Below are 22,772 nucleotides of genomic sequence, written 5' to 3'. Positions count from 1 at the left end.
TTAATACCATCCATTACAGCAACCACCCAGACACGTTACGTACAGTACAGCGACATCCACTTACCCCCTTTTTTTTTATTATTGAACTTCGTATGATATTTATTAAAATTTAAAAGGTTGGTTTTTATTATTATTATCACTATTATTATTTTTATTATTACTTTATTTTTATGTATTAATTTATAATAATATGTGGATATATAATTTATACTCAACAGATAGAACACCTGGGCTGTTGTATGATTGGTCTAAATTTTTAATTAGAAAATAAAACTGATGTCAAATGAAATACAACAAAATATAGCAAAATACAAAAAAATTTTTTTTTATTTTCATGGTCTTTTTTACGTCTACCATGTAGTATTGTGGGCAATCGGCACGCAGCACAGTGCCACAAACCGTTGCAATTTGCAAACGTCTGACGAGTGACCATAGTCTGTGCTAGTGACGTAATGGTAGACTATACAAGTTCCACTGAAAGAACTAGCAGTCACGAGGTTCATAATGAGAACATTACAAGGTCAAAAAATTGTTATCGTCGTGCGGCCATTCATATCTATAGCCGTGGCACTAGTATCAACATTGTTAATATGATCAAATCCATCTTGGCACCACTGCCCACCAACTCAATATAATTTTTGGACAAACACTCCATCACTCCTGCCAACATATATCCAGTCATGATAACATGCTCCCAAATACGTCGACGATTAAAAAGAAATTAAATACTTATTTATATTTGAGTTAATATAATATATAAGTCCTTTAAAATTGTGGTCCGTACTACGCAAGGTGAATAAAAATTTGTGTTTTAACTCTGCCACTTGGTTTTCTGTTACTGTTATCATTATTGTAATATCCTATATTATTACAACCGTGGTTGTACTCGTGGTTACACTTATCTACAGTCGCACTTCCGTAGTTCCGCGAATACAATGAATGTATAGTTCTTTGTCAGTGAGATATTTTTCGCGCTACCATGAGTATTCCATATTATATTATCTTACATTCGTGTCTCGTGGTTTCAGTGGACAGTGAGCAAGTGATGGCGAATTAATACAGTTGATTGATTTTGCTATTCTACTTTTTCTTTGAATATTGATGTTGATATTGTTGTGAAATGTGATAACCACTTTTTTATATACTTACATTTTGTTTATATTTTATTGTCACTAAGCGTTTTGAAGAAAATGTCTAAATACCGGGACTTCGGAATAGCCAAAGAAAAATTAAAGAACATATTTCTTGGTATACAAGACTACGGCGCCAGTGCATCTGAACATATAATTGGTAGATACGTAATTATTATTATATATCATCATTATTGTCGAAGTGAAACTTCTTTACATAGGGTTCGAAAAAAAAAGATGATCGCTACCTATATTATATATTATCACTATAGAAGTTTCACTTCGTCCGCATGTATTTGCAACACTCAGTTTTTCATTATATAATTGTAAATTGTAATTCATTAGTTTCTACTAGAACAATGATTTTGAAATATCTAGTTTATTAACTTCAACAATTTTGTGTAATAGTGAAAATGCTAGTTCATCTGAAAAAAAAAATGTTGTTATTTTTGTTTGTATACAAAATCTTAAATCTGTATACCAAAATTTTGTTTTAACAAGAGAAAAAACAGAAATCTAAATTGTACTTAATTATTTTGGGAGGAGCGTGGATAGATGTTAGTTAAAAATCTATGTTTACGTCATATGTTTTCCTGCTGTGACAGTTTTCGTTCAGGCTCTGAAAGGAAATCATACTTTTATGGTTTTTTAGCATAGGCATAGAGACTTAAAGATTTTGAAGAGTTAGGTACTACCTACCAATAGATGGGCCTTATAAGTACTTTGGGATCTGGGAATAAAGTACCTTCAGAATATTTCTCATTTATAATTGAAACTGAACATTTATTCATAAGTTATCTTTGTTTGCCTTTTGAGTCAAAAATAGACAGCCATCATAAATACTGAAATATTTTTTTTTCACTTGTAAAATGTATTTAGGTTGTATTGCCACAGGTATTTTTTTTTGATAATTTTTCCTTTGGTATCTTTGGCTACCATTAATATTTCATTATAAGTTATTCATCGAATTTCCTAATGTTTATTTTATCAGTATTAACAGTAAAACTGTGTTAAACATTATTATAGTATTATATTTTTTTCTTTCCTTAATTGTGGTTATTTGGCCATCACTATTCTCAGTGGTTAACTATAATAATATTCAACCAAACTTTATTATAATATTTAAAAAAAAAAAATCATAAAATTATTAAATTGTTGCCATGTTTTGAAGTTTAAAACTGTGTAAAAACAGAGGTAAAAACTATAGGTACCTACTGCATTTTCATAATATTATCGATGTAATATCCTGTAATATTAATAGAATTCTATATTTCTTTGTTTATTAATCCTAAAATTATGATTTTATATGAATATATTTTTTCAGATTTGAGTGAGACATGTCCTGATGTGATCGATGGAAATGAATTAAACCATTTATTAGAGTATAGACTTGAAGTCGATGCAATGTATGAAGTATTCACACATACTCGTATGAAAGTTGCTGTTTTTGGCAGGTTTGTTTTTATTTTTGGTTTGTATGTTTTCAGTGTTAAACTAACAAATATAATAGGTACCTACCTATTATTGGCTTTTGTAAAACTAATAAATTTCATAAAAATAATTATTTTACTGTACTTTCAAATTTTTTTTATGTATTGAAATTGTAATTATTAAATTAAGTATGTATCTTGTAAATATATTTTTAAATTTCATCCACAGGCGTAGTTAATGAACTTTATTGAATTTTCTTGTACAAAGTATAAAATAAGAATACTGGAAGTTTATTAAATATTAGTTTTATTAGTAAGATAATTAATTAATTAAAACAATATTTAGAGCAAGCAGTGGAAAGAGTACAGTTATAAATGCAATGTTGGGAGAAAATGTCCTTCCAAGTGGTAGTGGTCGTGCAACTAACTGTTTTCTGCAAGTTGAAGAGTCTCATACTGGTAATGCATATTTATGTACTGAAGGTTCATTATCTATACAACACAGTGTAGAAGTAAGTCATCGTAAATTTTATTATTTATATGATTATTGATAAGCTAATGTTTTATTTTTAAAATAATCAATAATACATTTTTTTTCAGTCTGCTACTGATTTGGCATACACATTGAATAGTTATATTAAACCGGATACAGAAGAGTTGGTACACGTGTGTTGGCCAAAAGAAAAATGTAGATTATTAAAAGATGATGTAGTATTAGTTGACTCTCCGGGAATTGACACTACACCATATTTGGATGAGTTTATTTATGGTCATTACATTGATGCTGATGCTTTTGTGTTAGTTGTTAATGCTGAATCCGCATCAATGGATGCAGTAAGTATATTATGCTGTTTGTATACATTAATTTATTAATTTATATTTATTTTTGCCTACATTGTAGTCTGTAGGCTCTAAACAACCATTGCCTTATTTAAGGGAAAACAATAGGTACAGCTACTCCAGTTGACAAATATTTGGTGGTTATTTATAAGGTGGTTGCAAATTTGTTTACCAACATTTTTGCAGTGAATACAAACTTATTCATATGTTTGAATTCACTGTGAGTTATTACAACTTTGAAAATTAAATTATTTTACTTAAGTAATAAGTTATATTTTAATAAATAGTGGCACATTAAAAAAAATTTGCAGTTGAAAAAGTTAAATTAAGGACTTATGGTCCTGATGTTTTTGATAGTGACAATTAAATTTAAGTGTTATTGGGAGGAAATTATTTTTTATAATATATTTTAGTACAAAAGGTTTGGTCACCTTCTTAAAGCAAGGTGTGTGTTAGAAGAAAAAAGTTCTTATAATAGAAGTATATACTTAATAAATTTGATACATCATAATTATTGCATTTTATGTAGTTATTTAATCTTTTAAAGTGTTATAGATCTACGATAATCAAATTTATATACTCATAAATAAATAAGCATTTGAAATGATTATTTGTGCTATATTTATTATTGTATTAACATTTATACTAAATTACTTACATAAATTAATTGCAAGATATAAGTAGTTATTAGATAGTTCTAAGTTCAAAAGGCTTACTAAAATTTGTCATGACAATATTAATTTTTTTTTATTCCTAGTATTATACCATTTATAGATGTATGTGTATATTTTTATAGGCTAATAATAGTACATTTTTTTATACATCTCATCACAATTAACCACAAAATCATTATACATTTGTCTTGTAGTGTAACTACCAGGTCATTTTAAGATGAAGTTAATTATTTGATTATAAATAGTTGTTTTTAATTAACTTGAATGAATATTAAATATGAGTACCCCTCTCCACTTATTTCAATAGTCTAATTCAGTGATTCCCCTCTTGTGGGCATTTTTTATTTTGAAGGTTGCGTTTTTATGAGGGGGGCTCACTATCATTTTATTTTTTTTTGTTTATAAGTGATTGTAATGAAATGTATAACTGCGTAGAATAAAAACTAATTTAAAATACCAAATGTAATCCACAGAATTATGTAGGTATAATAATATGCGGTTTGTCATAAATGCTGTTAATAAAATCAAAGCTAAATCATTGAATGACCGTTTGTTTCAACAATTAGGCCACAAACATTATAAAGACTTTGAACGCCTTGTTCTACACACCGAAGTTAGGTGGCTATCAAAAGGAAATTGTTTGATGTGCTTTTATAATTTGTTTCAAACTATACTAGAATTCCTGCAGCCACTTTATAAACAACTTTACGATGAATTACATAAAAGAGAGACTCTAAAACTTATGCTGACATCTATTGAGCCAGATATAATTTCGTTAGCAGGAAACCATCAACCTCGGGGCAGTCATTAGTCACATAAGTAATTTTTGTGTTATAATTTTATATTAGCAAATTTGAAATCAAATTATATAATTCATATTATTAGTAGGTATTTAAATTTAAAATTAACTAAACTGTAGCGTTAAAAAGTTAAATGATATTCTGTCTTAAATTAAATAGCTTATTAAAAAATAAAAGGTTGGGAAACAATGGTCTAATTAATAATTGATTGCACAATTGAAATGTTTAATATTTTTAAAGTTTTCTAATCAAATATATCTCTTAAGTTCCTAAAAAGAAAGAAAACAATTTTCTTATTATTTATACTACATAATTATGATTTTGTGATTTCCACATTATCTATGTTCAAACTTAAGTAATTAATGTTGTCTGCTTAATCAATACCTATTTGAGCATATAGAACTTACAGATTAGTTTTTTTTCTCGGAGGCTTGAATGATCATTTAGTGTAATGTTATATTTTAAAATAGAATTTTGAATATAAAATACTATATTTTAAATTGACACTAACCATTGTCAAACCATAATTTCGTTGTCAATAATTAAGTTAACATTTCATACAACATACTGATTTTCATTTTTTCTTGACATAAAATAATTATGACATCATTTTAGTATCAACTTTTAGATTTAACAGGTTCAAGGGGTTGGCAAAATAGTCCTATGTTAGTGATGAGCTCCATTTTCAAAATAGTGATAAAATTATTGTTTTAGGGGCAGCAAAGTTTGGTTCTTCCTAGTGCACTATTTTTGTTTGAGTTGGCCCTGAGATGAAGAAATATATTTACATTTATATTAAAAAGTAAAGGCCCAAAGATAGAGTTACCATCAGTACTCTTTTGAGCTCTTAAAATTGTTGTACTCTCACTTTTTTGTAGGCCACAATGTACTCTTTTTTACTGTTTATATTTAATTCCAAAATGCCACGCATCTTAATGTACTTACCTAATAAATTTGTAACATACAATTAAAAACATATTATTTATATTTATATTTAATCGACATATTCATTATCGATATTATCCATGCTTTTCCATAAAATAATAGTCAGCTACCATGGGTCCTCTATTCGCTCTACTAGCCTAGTATGGTTTGCTACTTTTTCGTGTATATAACTTAATACTATTTGTAAGTTGTCGAAAATGTTAAGTTAATGGTAAATGAATGAAAGAATACGCAATGTTTGAAAAAACTGATTAGCGTGAGGCTTTCTGTAAAATGCATAGTTTAATTGTTTCATTAGCCAATTAAGATAAAGCTGACCTAATACAACATTTGTCTTCGTCTAAACATTCCAAAAAAATAAAAGTCAATCAGCTAGTGGTTCAAAAGTAGTCAATTTGCTTGTTGTAACACAAAATATAAAACCTGAAGAAAAAATATTAGAAACTGAAGCCTCACGAGCAATGATCCAAGTAATGATAAATACTAAAACTCACATTTACATTTTTTTTACATCTTTATTTTTAATCAAATACTGAAAATTAAAACTAATACTAATAAAAACTAATTATCTATAAAATATAATATAATCGTATTCTGAATCTAGTATTGAGTATTTCATACATAATTTCAATGCAAAAATGTCATGAAATGTTAATTAAATATTAGGTATAAAAGTGGATTTTTTTTCCTTCGTGTATATACTATAATGTACTTTTATTTCAGAGACAAGATCTGGTAACCCTACCAAAGGACCATTTCATGATGTAATCTATGATTTATATTTAATGTTTACTAAAATGATCATGTGTATCTAGTGCTTTTATTTTCTTTCTTTTCCATTTTATAAAAAGTTAACAATTCACCTTTTTCACTGAAACTGTTGCATTCATAATCTTAGTACCAGAAGTATTTTTTACAATGATTTTAACTGCCACAACCCCCTCATTTTACTTTTGATTAATTGGACATATTGCAATTTCAGTTGTCTTGAAGTTTCATTTAGGTACTTTATAAAAGGTATGTCTAGTCTTGAAGTAAAACAGGTTTAAAATATTTATTCGACAAATTTATTTGAGTACCATACTTAAAAGTCTAAATCATCAGGTGATCTAAGTACCAATGGTACTTATAAATATTTTCAATACCCAATGACAATAATATGGCTTTTTTTATATTGTTTGTAATTGAATTTTGTAAGAAAAAATTTGTCAATTTTGATTCAAAAATAGAAATGTCCATTTTGAACATTTCTGTTGATCCTATATGTTGATTGAATTTAATTTTTGAGTTTGTCCTAAAAGTTGCGATTTTGTATTAGTCCAAATACAAGTTATACAATATTCTAATCTTCTAAAGCAATAGCATCTATAATAAATTTTGTAACATAAAATACTATTTTCCTTGTTACCAAATAGTTATGCGTTTCTTATTAGTTTTACTAATATAAATAATAACTCAAAGTATTTTGTAGTTCTTTGTTATTAAATATTTAAATCTTGCATATTTATACTGTAGACGGAAAAGTTGAAGTCAGGATCAGTAACTTGAATGAGTTTGATTCATTAAATATTTAATTCATAAACAATAGTACATTATTTCTGCAACAAACTTCAATAAACATCAATGACAACATTAGGCAAAAAGTGAACTAACTAGTAAAAGAGTAACAGAGTTTAATAGTGGTAATGATAATAATACTGTCGGCAGGTGTCGTGTCCCGTCAACCAGACAATTGATAGCAGCTACACTAGGGACTATAATTACTACAATACTGTATGTGTTTTATTAAAACACTAAAAAGTTAAATAGTTATAACAAATAAGTAATTAGCACAGATCAACAGCTTTGTAAGTAAAATAACAGTCAACATTGACAATAAGCGGAAATCCATTGAAATTTTAGGCTTAGCAATATTTCTAACTTCAATGTGAGTGGTTTCTTGAACCCTCACAAGAGTATAGAGCTGTCTTGTATGTGATATTAGGAGGGCTGATCGCCCCCGATTTCTAATTTTGAGTGCGTGTCAAGACTCAGACAGTAATATTTAATCTTATAAATCAAACAATCATTTTCAAAACATAACAATTTATCACGCAACCAGAAATTTTATTACACATGAGTGTGTATAATAATATAACTGGTCGAACAGATCACTCACATCTGTCATCTGACTCTCTTAACAATATATATGCTACATGAGTATTATACTTGCCTATGGGTAATTATTAATTTGTCTTATCTTGTTACCCAGTATTTGTTGCAGCTTGTGGATGGCCGGTAGCCCATTAAAAATATTCCAGCATTCTTTAATATCACTGCTGAAAAAAACATTAGCCAGTGTATCGTTGGTTTCAACCAATATTGTCAATGTGATCAACACAATAATGTATAATACTCTTGGGGCTGTTTGTTGTGTTATTTGTTTAAGTATATTAAATATTAATTTAATAAATACATTTGAATGATGGGAAAAGATAATTTATTCTTCAATGTTTTAAAAAGTTATATACTATCTGATAGACAGGCATATGTTTTATATTGTAAAATAATATATTTAATTTTGAGGGTAGCCATTTGTTTTTTAGTTTTGGGAGGGAGTGTTGAAGTATTGTTGAGATTAATTTTTTTGCTTATGTTGATGTAACTTGCAAGTATTAACATCCGATTCATTAAAATTATGTTTTCAGGAGATTAATTTTCTTCATACAGTTTCAAAAGAATTACCAAACGCAAATATATTTATTTTGTTCAACCGCTGGGATGAATACGACTCATTTCACCAGGTATAATTTTTGATCATAATATTTTATTATTATTATTATTATTATTATTAAATACCAATTATAATTTATGTTACTATTTTTCCATCGAGTTTAATAGTGAATAACATGTAAATATAAATATGTCTGTCAACATTTTCCAAATTATTAAAAAATTGTATTAAGAAGTGCATTATCATAACAAGATATTTAAAGCTATGGAATTTGCATATTTTAATTTTAAATTTGAGATTTAATAATAATTATTTTAAGTTGCTTGTTTAAAATGTATACATACATATAACTAACATACGCATGTATTGTTTTTATTAGAAATATAAACAAAAAATAAAGCGAAATATAGATTTGCTCAATGAAAAATTGAAAGAATGTACAAATCATGGGCAATATTGTCAAACATTTTTTATTGCTGCTAAGGAAGTCTTAAATGTTCGGATAAAAGGACACAGTGAACTACAGCCAAGTATCGGACCATTAAGTGAAAGATATTTTGAGTTTATAGAGTTTGAAAGACAATTAGAGAATTGTATCTCAACATCAGCACTGTTAAAATTTTTTAACTATTCAATGAATGGAAAATTTATGTTGTCGTAAGATTTATTTTAACTATTATTAATTCGTTATTAATTCGATACTTAAATGTTTTGTATAACTTATAGAAAAATGCATATAATTATGGATATAATCAACGTCAGAATTCTAGAACAAATACATTTAAACACGAGTCAAAAAAATGAAATTGATGATGAATTGAATGTTTCTGCCGAACAATTCGAAATGATAACAATTCCAAATTCACCAATCACTGCTGTTGGTGATTCTTTGACTGTGGAACAAAATTTACCTTTGAAATCTTGGGATGGAAAAACTCAAATTAAATCCTTGGGAGGGATGGTTTTAGCAGGATTTGTAAGTATTATTTTCTAAATGTATGATATTGAATTGGATTTATTTGTAAGCTTCTATTTTTTAGATGTATAAAACAATTGGATGGAGTCCGATCATTGCAACTGCTGCAATTTATGGTGGTCTTTGTTTGTATGAATATTTATCCTCAACAACCAAAGCAATAAAACAATCATTAAAAAATCAAAACGTTGATCGTGCAACTAGCAATGTTCAACCAAGTGTTAGTTTCACATCTGCAAATTATAGTCAACAAGTACAGCAGGAACTACCTACTACTTTTGCGCAATCGGACCAATTATTTGATGAATTGCCGGCTATTAATATCAATGAAGAAATGACATATGCGGACTCTGACTTCAACATATTAACTAACTCAACTGAAACTCCAAATATTTTTGTAAATGATGTAGAATTTTGGTTGAATGAATCTCTTATTCAGTTACACAATTTTTTGGTGGACAGAATATATTTTTTTGATTGAGAAATAAGTCAAAATATAAACAAATTTTTAATACTTTTGAGTTGATTATTTTGGATATTATTTTTAGAGTATGTGTGTTAAGATTATTTTATCGTAATTATATTATTTAACCTTCAGTAGCGTCATAAGTTTATGGCATATTCCGTCGCTCAGGGCAAACATTTTCCTTGATTACACATAATATATTTTTCTTTAACATTTATTCATTTAAAATTTAATAATTTTTATTGTGCCCACATAATAATAAGAAAAGTAATAAATATTTTTAATTTTACATTTATTATTGTTTTATTTTTTACTTATTAGAAAAATGTAATAAATATATTATTTTTCACATCTCACTGTGGACAAACTTCTACTAAGTGTGGTCGCTGCATATAAGTTCTACGCAATAAGTGAATATTTTTGAGTCATTCAAATTTCCTCCCCAAATATTGTCATTATTATTGAAAACGTCTATGTATGCTTCGGTCCCCCAAAGTTCTAATTTATAAATTCAAATACAATATATGGTGGCAAAATAAACGAAAACACTATTTGGTCGCGAGGGGGAAAAATTTGTCAAACTTGTAGACTCACACTTTCAATTCTAGTATTGAACATACTAACAGATAAGACGTTAAACAAACTTATTCTTATCTACTAATGACATATAAATAGAAGCTAGGTAGATAAAGTCTCACCACTCTTATACATACACATGGTTTAAAATTAGTGGGATATCTACCTAATAAATTACCCCTCTCGACATACTGAAGGTAGGAATTGACTTAAATTCCATATTTTATTTAAATTAGCTTACCACTTAGATCTATTAACACACAGTAAATGAAAAAAAAAATCAAAATGTATAATACAATGTTGCTGTAATTATAGTTAAACACATAAAAGATACAAGGCACGATTTTTGACAAAATTCATTAAAATTTGCAAATTACCTTGTAGTTAAAAAATTATAAAATTTTCAATTTTTATAACTATAAGGACTGAAAATGTAGAACAACGTTTCTAATAAATGGTCTATACTGTAACCAAAAAAATGTATAAAACTATAAACTCAGTTTTTATTACAGATACCTATTTTACGTTCACATTTGGTCAAAATTGAATAGTTGATTAAACATAGAATAACAATTTCAGTTATTTTGTTGTATTTAAAAAATATTATGTTTAATAATATTAATAATATAAATTACTCCAATCTCAACTATATCAAAAAATATTCTTAGTAATATTATAGGCCTACGACGGTCTTCGCTTAGAATCGTTTTTCACGTGCAATAATTTTGTATAGTTGAACACGTCTGTTACAGCGGCTTTTCCTAATACAGTTACGAGATATTGCATTAAATTTGTATTATTGTATTAAGTTAATAGTATTTTTGGATTTTTAATGTTTATGTATTGTTGGTAGTCAGTGTCGCCCTGGCACATTAAAGACCCACGGATTAGTTTTTATGGAGCCCCATAATGGACTTGGATCTTGTAAAGAAAAAAATGTTGTAGAGTTAAAAATTTTTATAGATACTTTACGGAGTTCCTACTCCCTGCATAGATACCAAGCAAGTAAAAAAATTGAAGGGACCCTAAATAAAAAAACGGAAAGTGGATGTCACTCTGCTGTAGGTACTGAATGTTTGAGTGGGTCACTGTGTTAAATTTGAATTCAATGATATAAAATCATTGTATACGAAAAACAATTCTGAGCGAAGACTGTCTGTTAGGATAATATAATTATCCTTAGTATTTAGTACATTACATCATTGTGATTTATTTTACTATTATTTATTAAGTAGTAGTATTTATTAGTAGCACTATAGATTAAATTCATTTTTTACCAAATAAATACATCTAAAAAGTTATTGTGTGTATAATAATAATATACACTAAATGTTTCAAGTACCCACGAGTAATATTTTTAAATTACAACAAAATAACTTAAATCTATATTATTTTTTATTTAATACGTAATTTCGTTCACATTTGAATATAAAACATTTATTAAAGAAACGGTGCTTATATATTTTTAGAGTTTTGGTTACAAAAAAAATAATAACCTACTCACGTAGAACATTGATTTAAATTTTGAAACCTCAACTATAAAAGTTTAAAAATGTAAAACTATAAAATCATTTGTAAATTTTGTCAAAATTTGAACTTTAAATGCTTTAAAAAAAAATTGAGCATATTTTTAATATTTTCGAATAATATTGTAACAATATATCAGGGGCCTTGTATTAAATTTTCACAATTTTTGACCCAAAAAATAAAATTTTACATTTAAAAAAAAAAACTAAAAACTAATAAATTTAAAATGTCCGTAAACAGCTCAAAACGAGTCAAAATATTTTGAACAATAGGAGTCAAGCTTATGAATTGATAAGATAAATTTATATTATAAATTTATATTTTATATATATTTATATAGTGTAAATTTCAAGTTTCTACATTTATTCGTTTTTGAATAAGAACAAATTAGGAAAATCGTTACATGAGAAATCAAGTAAATATCCATTTTGTTCTAAAAATTCAAAAGCTAAAAATAAGATTTTATTTTACTTTCCAGTAGAAATTTTTTTGACAAAGGTATACGAACATTAAACTTATAAGGAATTTTGTTTACATTTTAAAGTCTTAGGTATAAAAAGAAACATTCTTATGAATTTCTAACTGAAAATAATTTGCAATTCTTCATTCAGATAGTGTTTTTTTTTTTTTAATTTTCACTAACAGCAACTTCTGAAGAGAACCTTGTGTTACATTTTCAAGTTTTTTAACCGAGCGAAAATTTTTTTGTTAATATTAGTTTAAAAAAACCAATAATAATCAAAAATTGAGTGTAAATCCACAAGGATTTTTTATGAGCGTCTGAAGTTAGAATTTTGACAAAATCATGAAAATTATCCTTTGATATAGATCATCTAAGGATAGATAATTAAAAACAAGGATTCTCATATAAATAGTTTATACTGCAACCAACAAATCTTAATATTTGATATATAAACACAATTTTTATAGGCATTTTAATTTTTAAGTTCAAATTAGGACCGAAATATTATTTGTGGGTACCTACTTAAAATAAAATATAAAATATATATAGATAAATATATAAATAAATTAAGGATATATTATTATAATTTATATTTCACACAGGGACATTTTCAAATACAATTTTTTTGAAAAAATTAATTTAACCTAATGTAGTAATAATGCCTGATTGTAAAATAAATTACTTAATAACAATAATATCACTAGATATACCCACTTATAGTAGGTATTTAATTAGGACGACTTTACTGAGAATCGTTCGTCTTATACTTGATTTTATGCCTTTGAATTCAAATTTAATACATAAATTACTGTGGCTCCTATATAGACACCTTATTATAATGTACAACAAATCGGCGTCCATGGTATTTTTAATTTAAATATTATGTATTATTTTTAAATCAACTAAAAAATCTAAGTACTTTCAACAGCTAATTAAACCAACGAAGTTCTCAAGGCAAGTATAAAATCAACTAACTAGTTAATGCCCACCTGGGGTGTAAACATTTTCTGTTGACGGTGCAAATTACAAGTGCTATGAGTAGCGCGAATCATCACCACCCACAATATTGTCAGAGTACATTTATATAATAATATGTTACTGTAATTTAACCCTATAGGTAATATTAAAAACAACGATGGTAAAAATTTAGCATCATTTATTTCGTCACATGCACACTATGGCCTGCGTAATAATGTCGTTAGGTTTATTCTTCGTCGTCGCCGATGTCCGGCCCATTGACGGTCGCCTCCTGGTACATCTGGTACTCAGAAACCAGATCGTGCATGTCGGACTCGGCCTCGGTGAACTCCATCTCGTCCATGCCCTCGCCCGTGTACCAGTGCAAGAACGCCTTTCGCCTGAACATGGCGGTGAACTGCAGTGACACCCGCTTGAACATCTCCTGGATGGCGGTCGTGTTGCCGACAAACGTGGCCGACATCTTGAGGCCCCTGGGCGGTATGTCGCACACTGCGGTCTTGGTGTTGTTTGGTATCCACTCGACAAAGTGGCTGGAGTTTTTGGTCTGCACGTTGAGCATCTGCTCGTCCACCTCCTTCATGGACATGCGGCCTCGGAATATGCTGGCGGCTGTCAGGTACCGGCCGTTTTGGGGGCTGCACGCGGCCATCATGTTCTTGGAGTCGAACATCTGCTGGACCAGTTGCGAGACGGACAGTGCCCGGTACGGTTGGCCGCCGCGGGACGTGAGCGGCGCGAACCCAGTGATGAAGAAGTGCAGCCGCGGGAAGGGCACCATGTTGACAGACAGCTTCCGGAGGTCGGTGTTCAGTTGCCCAGGGAACCGGAAGCACGTGGTCACTCCACACATGACCGCTGACACCAGGTGGTTCAGATCGCCGTACGTGGGTGTGTTCAGCTTCAGCGTCCGGAAGCAAATGTCGTACAGTGCTTCGTTGTCGATGCAATACGTCTGGTCGGTGTTCTCCATCAGCTGGTGCACGGACAGCGTCGTGTTGTACGGTTCCACGACGGTGTCAGACACCTATTATATACAATGCGTTGATAAATCGTCTTTTAAATCTCTCGCTATTAATGTTATATTTTTACCATAGAGCTCAGAAGTTATAAAAGCTAAAATGGATAAAATAATTATATACAAAAGAAGTAAAACTCTAAAATATGTGAAATATGAAAAAAAAAAAAGTATAAATTAATTATTATGTATTAACAATGTTTGTTGTAGTAAGTCGTCATTAAAATAAACATAGATTTATCAAATGACTGAAAAATCTGATTTGTGGAGAACTGCAGTTGCCGGTCAGCAATGTTATACCTACTTAGTTATTGAACTGAAAAAATATTATCTATAATGTAGTATTCATAAAAATGTACTAAAACTTAAATATTGATTGAGTACAAATATTGAAGTTGTAATAAAATAAAAAAAAAATTTTTTTTAGAAAAGATTAAATACCAAGAATTTTGAGTAACATTTTTCATTTTAGATTTTCAAACGCACATCGTTATATTATAGAATGGACTTTTAGCTAGGTCTGCAATAAATTAAGAACATATAAAAAAGTATACGACTGCTAAGTATACAACTTCCAAGCCCTATTTGTTATTAATATGAACCATAGGGCGGTGTATGGCGAAACTTTAGTGTCGTGTTAGGTACGTACAGGCTGCATGTAGGTACGCAGCATGGTGGGCAGGCGGCGGGCAGGCAGACAGGGCAAGCACGCGGACACTATTCTAGGTACCAGTGATGTTCGGGGCCGGATATGTTCCTAGCATAATATATATTTCACTAATTTGGTAAATATATTTTATATATTTACAGCCATTGTATAGCTGCATTGCACCCGAATTGTTTATTTTTTGTTTTCATGTTTATCAATTTTGGTGTTGCGTCATATTATATTTATAATTTTTCTAAAAAAATCAATTTAGGTCATTTCGTTGTGAACCAATACGAATTATATTATCGAAGAAATTTTAAACGTTAACGTAAAAGCTCAAGGTTTTACAAAAATAAATACTGTTGGACTTGGTTAGGGACCTATTTCTCTACTGAAAATCGGCGTCTACGTGGGTTATTATATTAGTATGTATGAGTAGCATTAACTGTTAACAGTCACGGATTATTATTCTGTTGCAGCACATCTGAGAACTTTTAATAGTTTTGTTTCAACATTGACATAATATTTGGGAAAATAATATTCCTACAACTGTTATGTGCCTACCAATACGTTTTGACAATCAATGGTAAGAAGTAGACCTACTTTATTAAAACATTTTGTTTGGTATAGCATGTTTCGTTGTTTCCTAAATAATATTCTATTATAGAAGCTGAAGTATTAGTCATTGGATCATTTTCTAGATATAAAATATGAATTCAGGGCTTAGTCTTGTCTTTGTATTTACAGATATATATATACGACACAGTGAACCACCAATAGTATTTTATTGCTTTCCAAACAGGACACACAGTACAAACTCAACCACTGAAACTATCGTGCCATCGGGGAAAACAACCAAATTAAATTATGCTCTTAAAGTCAATGGCTTATTGTCCTTATTGGCTCGATAGCTCTAAGTATCAGTCTTAATATTCGAATAAATAATCTATTTTAGGAGAATAGGTACCCTGCACTAATATAAAAGCAGTATTTTGAAGAAATTTGTTTTCAAATTATAACTCATACCCAGCACTAATATATGCAATTGTAAGTAGACATAGTATTATTATTATATTTAACGTTAAAAAGGCATCTTAAATTGTTGTGCCCAAACGTTTAATAGCTGTAGTTGTGGTCTAGTACCTACCTTAAGGTATTTTATAATATTAATTAATTGACCTTTAAATATAACACTATACCTTTGGCGATGGGACAATGCTGTATGTGGAAATCATGCGGTCCGGGTACTCTTCACGGATTTTCGCTATCATTAGGGTGCCCATTCCGGCACCAGTACCGCCTCCCAGCGAATGCGTCATTTGGAACCCCTGCAGACAATCGCAAGCTTCTACTTCTTTTCTAAAACACAAAATGTTGTTTTGGAGCTTTAAAAATTGCTTTAATCGTCGGACGTCAACAGATGTACGATGAAACGGTATGCTTAAGTATGCGTCATTAGGTAAGTCGTAGGTACCTATACTAACGCACGGGAGGCGTCACGCTAAGCAATTTCATATTATTACTTTATTTGTAACTTAAAATTTTGTCAAATAACAAAATAATTTAGCAATATTATAGCCTACAGGTATGACGTATAGTATGTTTCAATTTTTATATTTGATCACTGAATAAAAGTGATCCATTTATGTTTTTATTTTAAAAATAATATTAATTTAAACAATTAAAAATTGCATTTTTTAATCCCTATACATTGAATAAATATATAATGCTTCGAAAAAAGAAAAACGGTGTTATCCATTTGGCTGTAGTCAACATGCACTAAAACTTATCCAAAATATAATGTACAACATGATATAATTTGCACCAACATTTTGGAAATGTGTTTGTAATTTTCACCAAAATAATTGTATAATTGATTTGTAATTTGAACCATCTTAGGTAGTAAGAAATCGGAATTGTAATTTGCACCAAAATTCAAATCGATTATTTTTTCGATACTACTTAGTACCTACGTACAGTGGCGATAAGAACATGGTATTTGAGACCTTTATTACCCAGATCAATATGACTGTAAAAAACAATTACTAAACAATAATTATAGAAAGCATTTAATTGTTGGTAGATAGGTTGGTTTATGGGTTAGGTTTTTGTTAGGTTTCCTTGTTTCCCCCTGGGTTTCTTCTAGGTTAATTTAGGTTCATTTCGCGACCGTTCTACGGTACGTCAGTATTGACTTTAAAACTATACTTTACTTATAAGTTATAACAATAGCACATGAAAAAGTAAAAACATATTATACGGTATTATAATAAATGCATTATTTCAGACCAAAGTAAAATTTTTTAACAATTAATGATTTAAAATTATATTTACCTTGGTTTTTAGTTATACAATAGACAGAAAAATCACTAGATTATATTAATTTATATGATTTTAACATAAATCACGATTCTGTTGAGCTGACAGAGCTGACATTGAGTTTAAGCTGAGCTTATAAATGTTGCTGCAGGTAGCTATATATCTCAAATAAATATATAAGTATGTATTTTTGACCGATGGTGCAAATCGCATAGGTGCCTACCTTTATTTGGGTGAAACTTACAAACTATCATCAATTTTGTTTATTTTTAATGATGGAAGAGAGGTAACATTATTAATCTTTGTTGGTGATAGGCTTTATATTGGAACTTCCGTGAGCCCGAGAGACACTTTAATATGCTACTCTTAAATGTCTATTTGGACGATGGGGTACATTATTAAGCGTATGACGTACTAACGGTTATTTTTTTACCACAGCTTACCTCTGCATAATATTTCTCATAATTCAATCTCATACCTGATTACGTCGAACACCGAATCCATCAACTCGGCGCCTTCGGCGTAATGGCCCTTTGCCCAGTTGTTGCCCGCTCCCGATTGTCCAAAAATGAAGTTATCCGGTCGGAACAACTGACCATACTCACCCGACCTCACCATGTCCATGCTGCCAGGTTCCAAATCGACGAGGACTGCTCGGGGCACGTACTTTCCGCCTAAAAATGTCACACACACGTCACAGGTATAACCGTTTTACTGGCATAGTGTCGCAATATACTGGGAAAGTAATCATAAAATAATATTAGAATTCGTGTCCGGTCTTACCAAGGGCCTCGGTATAGAAGACATTGATCCGTTCCAACTGTAGATCGGAATCCCCTTTATACGTTCCGGTTGCATCGATGCCATGCTCATCGGATATAACTTCCCAGAACTATACAGTATTAAGAAAGCCCGTAAAAAAAATTCTGAGCAGTTTTTCCAAACTTAAGGCGGGTTTCCTTTATACGCGTGTGTGTCGTGTGAACGAAAAGTGTTTATCTATATCCAACAACACGGTAAAGTGGTTAATCGTGTGGTAAGTGGTAACCTAACCAAACCCACCAATCACAGCAAACAATTTAAGCGAACGTATATTTGTGGAAACCCGTCTTTATTTGGAGTAGAGTTTAGAACATTCTGTGGAGTAATGGTATATCAAGGCGGCTTGATATTATAATTAATAATAATTTTATTGTCATGTCCAAATATAATTACTTTAGCGCCGATTTGATTGCCGCACTGACCAGCTTGTATGTGGCAGATTTCTCGCATGATTTTCAAGTACGATTACTTTGAATTTAAAAATGTGTGACGGACCCCGCCGTTATGGTTTAAAAGTATAAATTTATTTGTAATTTAATGAGTTAATTTAAAACATGATAATTTTTGTGATAGCTTAAAATTTTTGTGTTTTTAGTTTATGTTATATTTTAGTTTGTTAATTTATCCCTATGGATTTTTAACTTTGTTTATGGTAACCACCATAATTGTTTGTTCGCCGTATCTGAGTCGTAACTATAAATTTAATTAAATAATATGAATTTTATTCCATCAACATTTCTTCGATGAAATAATTTTGTAAAAATATTTAAGAAAAAATATCCTGTTCTTATATATGTTACGTGCAAAGTGGAAAATTCGGACAATGTATACGATGCCCGGGCATTGTATACAATGTCCGAGGTATATTGGGCTATGTAAATTGTGAAATATTTATACAAATAATCTGCATAATATATTTTGTTAGATGATCCTGATAAACGAATATGAACTTATAATCGCCATCTGATTGTGCTTGCATATCGATCAAGTCAATTTGACAGCGAGAATTCATTTTAGAAGATATGATTGGTTTTACAACCAACCTTTTTTAGCTGTACTTCCCTTATTTTTACACGATTCGCAATTATTTAAGTATAACATTATTATATCTCTAGTTATATAATTTTTGTACTTTTTATTAATCTCGTGTTCCATTCTATTTCTATCTCCATGTCCAATTGACAAATTAACTTCATATATAATATCATATAACTGAACATTATGCACATAATATTTTATTTTATTACCTTTAAATACATTTAAAATTTAATTAATTAAAAAAAAATTGTAATACTCTTATATAAATAACCTTAGTATATAATATCATTGATTAGGTATAATAATATTATGCAGATTATTTGTATAGATACTTCACAATTTACATTGCCCAATATACCTCGGACATTGTATACATTGTCCGAATTTTCCACTTTGCCCGTAACATATATATCAAATAAATAAAAATTTCTTATTCGACTACCAAACACCTATTCAGTATTATACCTCTTGAAACCGTATCTAACCATGAAAAGTTTATTTAAATTACATACCTACCTACCTACCGTATATAAAAATGTTTCTTTTAAGACATGTCAAAGTGTCTACTAGTTGTTTCTTAATTTAATAATATTATATTGACATACCGAAAAAATTACTTACTTATTTTTTTGAGGACTATTTTAAAATAGTTTGAGTTAAAATGTAAACCGTTCAAACTATGGTTCACAAAGTTTCTATATTATAATATACTGGGCACACATCGTCATAATATTCATTAAATAATATTTAAGTTTTATTGTCCATTATACCTACCTATTCTGTGTCTTAATAAATTGGTTTAAAGCTGAATATCGAATATCAAAAGCAATTTTTTATAAAAAGTGCTATAGGATGTACAAGAATACATAATCTTATTATACATACTCTTATTAACTGGCCCTTTGTTATAATTTTTTGAACTTTTAACTAAAATTATGTTATGCAATTTGTAGATACTTCTCAGTTATATAAATAAATTGTTATAACTACTTAAAGCCTTCTCTAACACTATAATTGTTTTTGCATTTTGAATTCAGTTGCCTACATAAGCAAAGCCTTAACAATGGCGAAGTTACCATATACCCATTACAGCCTACAGGTAAGAAAATAAAAGTTGGTGGAGTTTACAATCGCCCGTCACGATATCCAATATTACAATAATACACATTTTATATAGTTAGTATACATTAAGTATAAACTAAATATCATAGGTAGCTAAATTGAAGTATAATATTAAACCTCTTTTTTAAATTTTTTTATTTCGTATTTAAAAACTGATGATTAATTAAAAATAGTTGGTTTCTAACGTAACGCATTCCGATATTCTCGATACACAACACTCAGACAAAATATTTTTCAATAGACACAACGAGATACAACACATCTTAATTTTAACTCCAACATTTTAAGCCGACAAAAACATGGAAACTGCAAGCCAACACCAAAAACGATGCGAACAACAAAATTTGATGAACACTCTGAAAGAGATCCAAAGAGAAAACGTGAACAGAAGAATAAATTGTGGGCAGACGAATCCCGAACCGGGCCCCAAGAAGCGTACCCCTTGCTGTACCCTGTCATCCGTGACGCCGACTCCCTTGAGCAAGGCCAACATTTGCGAAAGAGATAAAGTACCGACTAGAAATTTTTGCACCACCCCTCGAGACGAATGTGACAGACCTGAACTGACCGCGTACGGAAGAGAGTTTATGGCGAACAATGGAAAATTGGTGAATAAAAAAAGATTACATTTTTAAAATATTAGGTCGATTGTTCCAAATCACTCAATCAGCGGTGACGCGGTGTTAAACACATATATCGATAAAAACTTCCAAATTATTGATAATTATTTAATTTGAAATTTAAATTTTTTTATTTCTCCCTTCTCCCCCATCTGCTAATATTTTCCGTATGTGCTCCAATGAAAGTGCCTCGACATATACACTAAAGAATATCATATTATCGTTGTTTGAGACTACCTGAATAATACACGATTTCTTATTTCAGGTTACGAGGTGTGTGTGCGTAAAATTCAACGGTCTTCAAGACTCGTGCCGGCATCCCGGGTGCTACACCAAGGTTGGATGTTTGGACAATCCGTTTCCAACTTGTCCTCCAGCACAACAGTGGAAAACCGATTACAATCAAAAACATAAGAAAAATAATAGATGCTAAAACTATGAGCCAGCCATAGGTACAATACCATATCAAACACTACTAATACGAACACTATGCAAAACATTCGGCAATGCTGTAACGATGTATAAACTGAGACGCATACATTATGTCACCTAAAATTCGTGTCGATACCAAAAATAAACGAATTTCATATTTTTAATTGAACGACTATTCTATAGTAGGCTCGACTTAGACAAGGCGCTGAATCTTGTTCGGCATCGTTGTCAAGAGACAAGAATTGATTCTCGCCATGTAACGATGCCAATGCCCGGTGCCAAATCCGGTGCTTGCAATGTTTTGTTGTTCACAAAAATATGCTCTAATATTGTACTGGCCGCATTGAACTGAGTTTTTCAATACTTAAGACACTGATCTTTAACTCTAGATCATTCAATTTAATAACTTACCAAAATAATGTTCTCTAAAAATGTGTTAAATATTAAGTGTTTGTATGATGCCAGTACCTATGCAAGGCAGAAATGAGAAAAATATAGTAAATACAGTAGAACCTCGATTATCCAAACTAATAAGGACCAGTACAGAAACTCGAAATTGGTGATATTGAGAATTTAATATTATATAATATGTAGGTACCTTTATTCTTCATGGTTGATACTACCAGTTAGATATTACATTATTATGTATTACATATATTACATATTATATACATTGGTAAATGGTGATGAATCATTACATTTTAAATAATTAACACTCTAAAATTTAAAAAGACGAAATTAAAATAATTATATAAAAACAAAAACAAAAAAAAATACTTGAAAAATGAAAAATAAGAATTAAATATTTTCTTATGTAAATTTGTATGTTCTTGGAACACATTTTAAGCTTGGTGAGCATCGTTGATGATTTATTAATTGATATGTACAGTAGATTTCAATTATAAGACTCATTTTGGGACCTGCATAAAGTGAGTGTTATAAGTTAAGTTGGAAAAAAAACAAAATTTTTAACTATTTATGAATTTTATTTTACTGCATATTTTGGTTTTACTTTAACATACTTTAATACATTTGTCGCCTTGAAGTTAACTTTCCCCATATTCGTCTGTAAAAATATATTATATTATACCTACTTTCAATATAATATTATATTATCTACTAATTAGTCATTATTTTTTAAATTGTAAATTGTAATTTGCAGTTAGCACCATTGAGTTCCCGTAGGATGTGTTCTACAAACCATGAAACTATAATGTAATTTTCTAATAATTAT

The 22,772-nt window shown here is 29.6% G+C and overlaps 3 protein-coding genes across 3 annotated transcripts; 2 read left to right on the top strand and 1 right to left on the bottom strand.

Annotated features, from left to right (window-relative positions):
* Positions 1–244: 244 nt before the first annotated feature.
* On the top strand, positions 245–10,217 carry LOC111038871 (transmembrane GTPase Marf-like). The gene is made up of 8 exons (XM_022322132.1): positions 245–1,290; positions 2,455–2,584; positions 2,907–3,072; positions 3,161–3,394; positions 8,507–8,602; positions 8,912–9,189; positions 9,259–9,508; positions 9,573–10,217. The coding sequence occupies exons 1-8, from the start codon at positions 1,191–1,193 to the stop codon at positions 9,987–9,989; spliced, it is 1,671 nt and encodes a 556-aa protein (XP_022177824.1). The 5' UTR covers positions 245–1,190; the 3' UTR covers positions 9,990–10,217.
* A 3,500-nt stretch (positions 10,218–13,717) lies between these two features.
* LOC111038858 (tubulin beta chain-like) lies at positions 13,718–18,820 on the bottom strand. The gene is made up of 5 exons (XM_022322119.1): positions 18,720–18,820; positions 18,288–18,396; positions 17,983–18,178; positions 16,385–16,544; positions 13,718–14,545 (listed from the first exon to the last, which is right to left on the bottom strand). The coding sequence occupies exons 1-5, from the start codon at positions 18,774–18,776 to the stop codon at positions 13,745–13,747; spliced, it is 1,323 nt and encodes a 440-aa protein (XP_022177811.1). The 5' UTR covers positions 18,777–18,820; the 3' UTR covers positions 13,718–13,744.
* A 1,878-nt stretch (positions 18,821–20,698) lies between these two features.
* LOC111038869 lies at positions 20,699–21,539 on the top strand. Its single transcript, XM_022322130.1, has 2 exons — positions 20,699–21,094; positions 21,372–21,539. Exons 1-2 carry the CDS (start codon positions 20,786–20,788, stop codon positions 21,537–21,539), a joined length of 477 nt encoding a protein of 158 aa, XP_022177822.1. The 5' UTR covers positions 20,699–20,785.
* The last annotated feature ends 1,233 nt before the right edge of the window (positions 21,540–22,772 follow it).

The sequence above is a fragment of the Myzus persicae genome, unplaced genomic scaffold, assembly GCF_001856785.1.
Source record: "Myzus persicae strain clone G006 unplaced genomic scaffold, MPER_G0061.0, whole genome shotgun sequence".
NCBI classification, from domain to species: Eukaryota; Metazoa; Arthropoda; class Insecta; order Hemiptera; family Aphididae; genus Myzus; species Myzus persicae.
The sequence above is the reverse complement of the archived record's forward strand: the minus strand, read 5'-3'. Positions and strand labels throughout refer to the sequence as shown.